At 32.9% G+C, this 4,462-nt stretch overlaps 1 protein-coding gene across 1 annotated transcript; it reads right to left on the bottom strand.

Moving 5' to 3' along the window:
* Positions 1-1,212: 1,212 nt before the first annotated feature.
* Positions 1,213-3,393, bottom strand: LOC18013900 (protein NRT1/ PTR FAMILY 4.1). The gene is made up of 4 exons (XM_006418573.2): positions 3,192-3,393; positions 2,873-3,090; positions 2,284-2,792; positions 1,213-2,136 (listed from the first exon to the last, which is right to left on the bottom strand). Exons 1-4 carry the CDS (start codon positions 3,292-3,294, stop codon positions 1,407-1,409), a joined length of 1,560 nt encoding a protein of 519 aa, XP_006418636.2. The 5' UTR covers positions 3,295-3,393; the 3' UTR covers positions 1,213-1,406.
* Positions 3,394-4,462: the final 1,069 nt, after the last annotated feature.

The following is a 4,462-nucleotide window of genomic DNA, read 5'->3' on the forward strand; positions in this document are numbered from 1 at the left end:
AGGAAAAAATGTATTTTTCTTTCATGTAAACATATTTTTTGTACGTCTGTCTGAGGATCACATCAGAAAAATAATTGTAGTATTGGTTGTGTTTGAGTGACTAATTGTTTGCTTGGTTAGTTGATCAAAATTCTCTTATGGGGTGTATATATAGAATTCTTAGAGAGTGACTCCTCAATTTTCTTTGCTCTGATTCATATTCCCTAAAAGTCGTTTATAATTACAACATATTAAATAACATTTGACTGATTTTTCACTATTTCCAAATGAATCTACATTTCAAAATAAATGAATACATCTTCGTATATAATTTAGAAAATATGTTCATATATGTCACATTACAATGAATAACTTATGATTTACGAACATAAAATTAATGTATGTATTCATTACATGTATTCTTCATCTACACTTTATTCATTATGCATACCTAATTATAATTACTTAATCAGTTATACATCACTTATTAGTTTATATTTACATCTAAAAAAGTATAGCCAATTGTAAGACACAATCCAATTCTCGAACTAATAACATACTATTTGGCCTAAATGTGGTAATACTGTACCCACACACACTGTCAATTATCAATTTTATAAAATTCGACTCAATAAACTTAACAATATACTCAATACAATTAAAATTTATAAAAACATTCAAGCTTGCACATGCGTGCGGGCCAGTATCCTAATTTATATTAAGAACAAATCACTTTCGAAAATTGTATTAGAGTGAAATAATATTCACAAAGATGAAAAATATTCAAACCAAATCGATTTACAGACAAACAAACTCTTTTATAGTATCGAAGATACTTTACACGATAATTATCCTAATGTTACATTATTATTATTTTTAATAAAATCAACATCCTTATTCCTTACTATGCAAATAAATTTCCATTAAAATCTACACGACATATTTGTGGTTGTCAAAAAGATCATATATAGAGGTTTCATCTAAAAGTTTATTTAATTTGATAATAATCCGGCTTACCAGAAATCAAACTGATTTAAACAAAACCGAATTAAACCAAGCTGGATTTGAGGAATTAATTTACGGTAAAATATTACTCGGATTTAATATAGTTTAACCAAATGACAAAGTTAGGCTAGTCGCACTCAGCTAGAAAAAGTTGTTTTTGCACTTTCATAATTAGGGTAGAATCACAAATTATGAAACTTAAATGCGATGGTTACCATTTGTCTCATTATTACAATGACATCTCAACTACATTGGGAAATTGTGAACCACCACAAGAAACATTTTGATTTGGACTTCCACTACATAACCAGCACACACAATACATGCATAGCATCTTCACTAAAAGCTATGATGCCAAAGCTAATAGTAAAATAAAAATGAGTTTTACATAATACAACTAAACACAATTTGGTTCTTTTTGCTTAAAATCTTTTCGCCCAGAAAATATAATTAAAAAGATTAAGAGTGTTAAGAACACACAAGACCACATAAAACAGTTCGAGCCTTGACTCATTAAGATCTTTTCCGCTGAGCCATCCCGTCCCCGACTTAATGACATCAACAAGAACCGTGCTGAGAAAGAAACCCAACGCGGTGGAGCACCACCCTAACGCCGTGCTGATGCTCCTCATACTCGCCGGAGATTCTCTATAGAAGAACTCCAACATTCCTCCAAGAGTCAACAAATCCGAGAAACTCAACAAAACATACTGAATCTCTAACCAGAACACAGAGATTCTTAAGTTGTTGTGTACCGCTTCATGTTTTCTCTTGACCTCTACAATAGCTGCAATTGCCATTGAAAGAGAGGTAAGAGCTAAGCCAGCTCCTATGCGTTTCAAATTGAAGCTCGCTGACCTTTCGTTCATGTTGCTTAATGAGATCTTTTTTTCAAAGAGTTCGTAGAAAGCTATAGAAGAGAGCATAAACAAGAGAGCAATGGCGTGGAGGGAAGCGGCAGGGACCTCGAAGGAATGCGAGAGTTTTCTATTCATCAGCATGCCTTGTTGTATCGAGAAGGTCGATAGTTGTGCTAAGCAACAGTTCATGACAATAGTGCTCGCAAAAATTGGTTGGAGAGCTAGAAACGTTCTTGTTTCTTCAATTTCTGTTGCTGAGATCTTCTTGTTGAGCTTCGCTTTATTCAAAAACCTGAAATGTAAAGTTTAAATGACAATAAAAGAAACAGAGAAATGAATTCCTAACATGTTAAGTGTTGTTATAAGAGAGAGGGAGACAAAAGCTTAGTTATGTTAGTTTAGTGCCAAAAAAATAAAATAAAGTGTTTAGAATAATTACTTGAACTTGTTGTAATGAATGGTTTTGTCGGTAGAGTTATGACTCTGCGTCATCTCTGCATCCGTTACAAACCTATTTCGGTTTCTTGCGACAGAAACTAACACATTCACAATTCTTGTCAAAGGGCTTCCTGTTGGACGCTTGAACCGATACATCGGGAATCCCGTAGCGAAAATAACGAGCGCAGAGGCTAAAACCACGGTTGTGATATCGAAGCTAGAGCTCCATCCTTTGTTCTCCTCGATCCAAACCATAATGGTTACAGCCAATAAACCTCCAAAGCAGATACAGAAGTAATACCAATTGAAGAATCCTGAGATCAGACTCTGCTTTCGACTATCAAGCTGGTCACCTCCGTGAGCAGGCAACGAGGCCTTGACACCTCCAACACCAGTAGCTACCGCGTAAAGTCCGGTGAATAGAACCGCTGATTGAAGTGTCGAAGGAGTGTTATCTCCATGAGGTTGTAAGTTAGGGTTATGAGCTTGGAGCGTCAACAAGATCAAGCCCTATTTAAAGGATAGTAAACTTTGATATATATTTTTTTCATACTGTTTTTGAATGATTTGATGGAGTATTTTTAATTTACCAGGAGTTCAATCGAACAAAAGAGGACGAAAGCGGTGAAGCGAGTGAGAAAAGAGTCGGCGATAAAACCACCAAAGATAGTGAGCAAAAACGATGTTCCTGTGAAATTGGTCACCATGTTTGATGCTTCGGCTGACGAGTAATGCATTGATTTCTTAAAGTATGTGATGAAGTTGGTTGAATATGCTAAGAACACCATATTCTCCATCATCTCCACAACTACATTAGCACACAGTCACACACCATATCTATTAAAATTTAAAAATAATGAAAAAGTCTCAATTTTTAAAGGTTTTTTTTATTGGATTTTAGCAATTTACCACAAGCAATGGAAGCAGCTTTAATCCCACCATGTTTATCGGGGATTGCCTCTCTTCCTCTCCAATCTTCAAACTTTTCTTCCATCTCATTGATCTGCTGCATTCTCTACGATCCCTTAGAATAACGCTGAACGAAAAAGATATTTTTGTGTGTGTGTGTTTAATTGTGTGTGTATATAATACCTTGAAATTACCGATGGTGGGTTGCTTTTTTGGTTTTAGTTTATATAGAAAATAAGAACAAATTGCGTGAAGATGTAAAATTAGAGTAATTAAGAGCAGAAACGGAAAGCAATTAATATTTATAGTCATCTCTTTTACAAGTGTCCACTAGTTTGTTTTTGTTTGGACATTTGCAACTAATTACACTATATTCCTCCATTACTAGTAAATAGATCAAATAATCTTAACCTAAGAAATTTTGAAAGTAAATAAGAAATTAAGAACTTGTATCTGTAATAATTTCAATAAGCTACTCAAAAAATTAAACACACAAATAAGATGATAATTTATTCGGTTTTCATATTATTTGATGTTTTTGTGCATTTTCTTACTTGTAAGTTTTGTTTATTCGTGAAAATGAAATACAAGAACAAAACTTTATTTTCGTTATTTTATATTCGTGTACTGTAAATAAAATATTATCTAAAATGACCTGGAAGTGATGGTGCTGTTACTGAATGTGAATGATATCGATGTATCAATTATAGAAAATCCCAAATTTTTAAAATAAAAACTCTAACTTAGCTATTTAAGTGATATTGGATATCAGTCGGGTCAAAAGGTTCATGCATCTACCATTTCTTTCATTTCTTATACTCAGAACCAAAATATGCTAAATAGAAAGAAAAAAAAATATTGGGTTTTTAAGACCTGCAAGGAAAGGGAAAACATAAATGCAACCTTTTTTTTTCTTTTTTCTTTTTTGGTAAAACCTTTTTTTCTTATTACTAAAATATTCTAGATTTGTTGTGAAAAAAAAAAAAAGAATTGTTATCTATACTATTATTTGCAATGTCAAAAATCTTATGTGTCGTTTCCACAATGATTGTCATACATGTCATTAATAAAAAATATTATGTGATGTTTTAATTAGTTCTCATTGGTTGATCATTAATTCCACATGTTAATACCTGTGACATGGATTTATTCGCTCTAAATGGATTGCATAAGCCCGAATTATCTGCTATGCACCAGCGATTTCGAAAACTTTTCCCAAGTCGGTTTTAACTAAAAATCTAATGTGTCCATCTGGCTATATACATACGAGA

Source organism: Eutrema salsugineum, unplaced genomic scaffold (genome assembly GCF_000478725.1).
Source record: "Eutrema salsugineum unplaced genomic scaffold, Eutsalg1_0 scaffold_4, whole genome shotgun sequence".
NCBI lineage: Eukaryota > Viridiplantae > Streptophyta > Magnoliopsida > Brassicales > Brassicaceae > Eutrema > Eutrema salsugineum.

Coding starts and splice junctions, on each gene's coding strand:
- LOC18013900 (XM_006418573.2), bottom strand. CDS start 3,294: ATGCAGCAGATCAATGAGATGGAAGAAAAGTTTGAAGATTGGAGAGGA. Junction 2,793..2,872: donor TTTGTTCGATTGAACTCCTG/GTAAATTAAAAA, acceptor TCCTTTAAATAG/GGCTTGATCTTGTTGACGCT. Junction 2,137..2,283: donor ATTCATTACAACAAGTTCAA/GTAATTATTCTA, acceptor TTTACATTTCAG/GTTTTTGAATAAAGCGAAGC.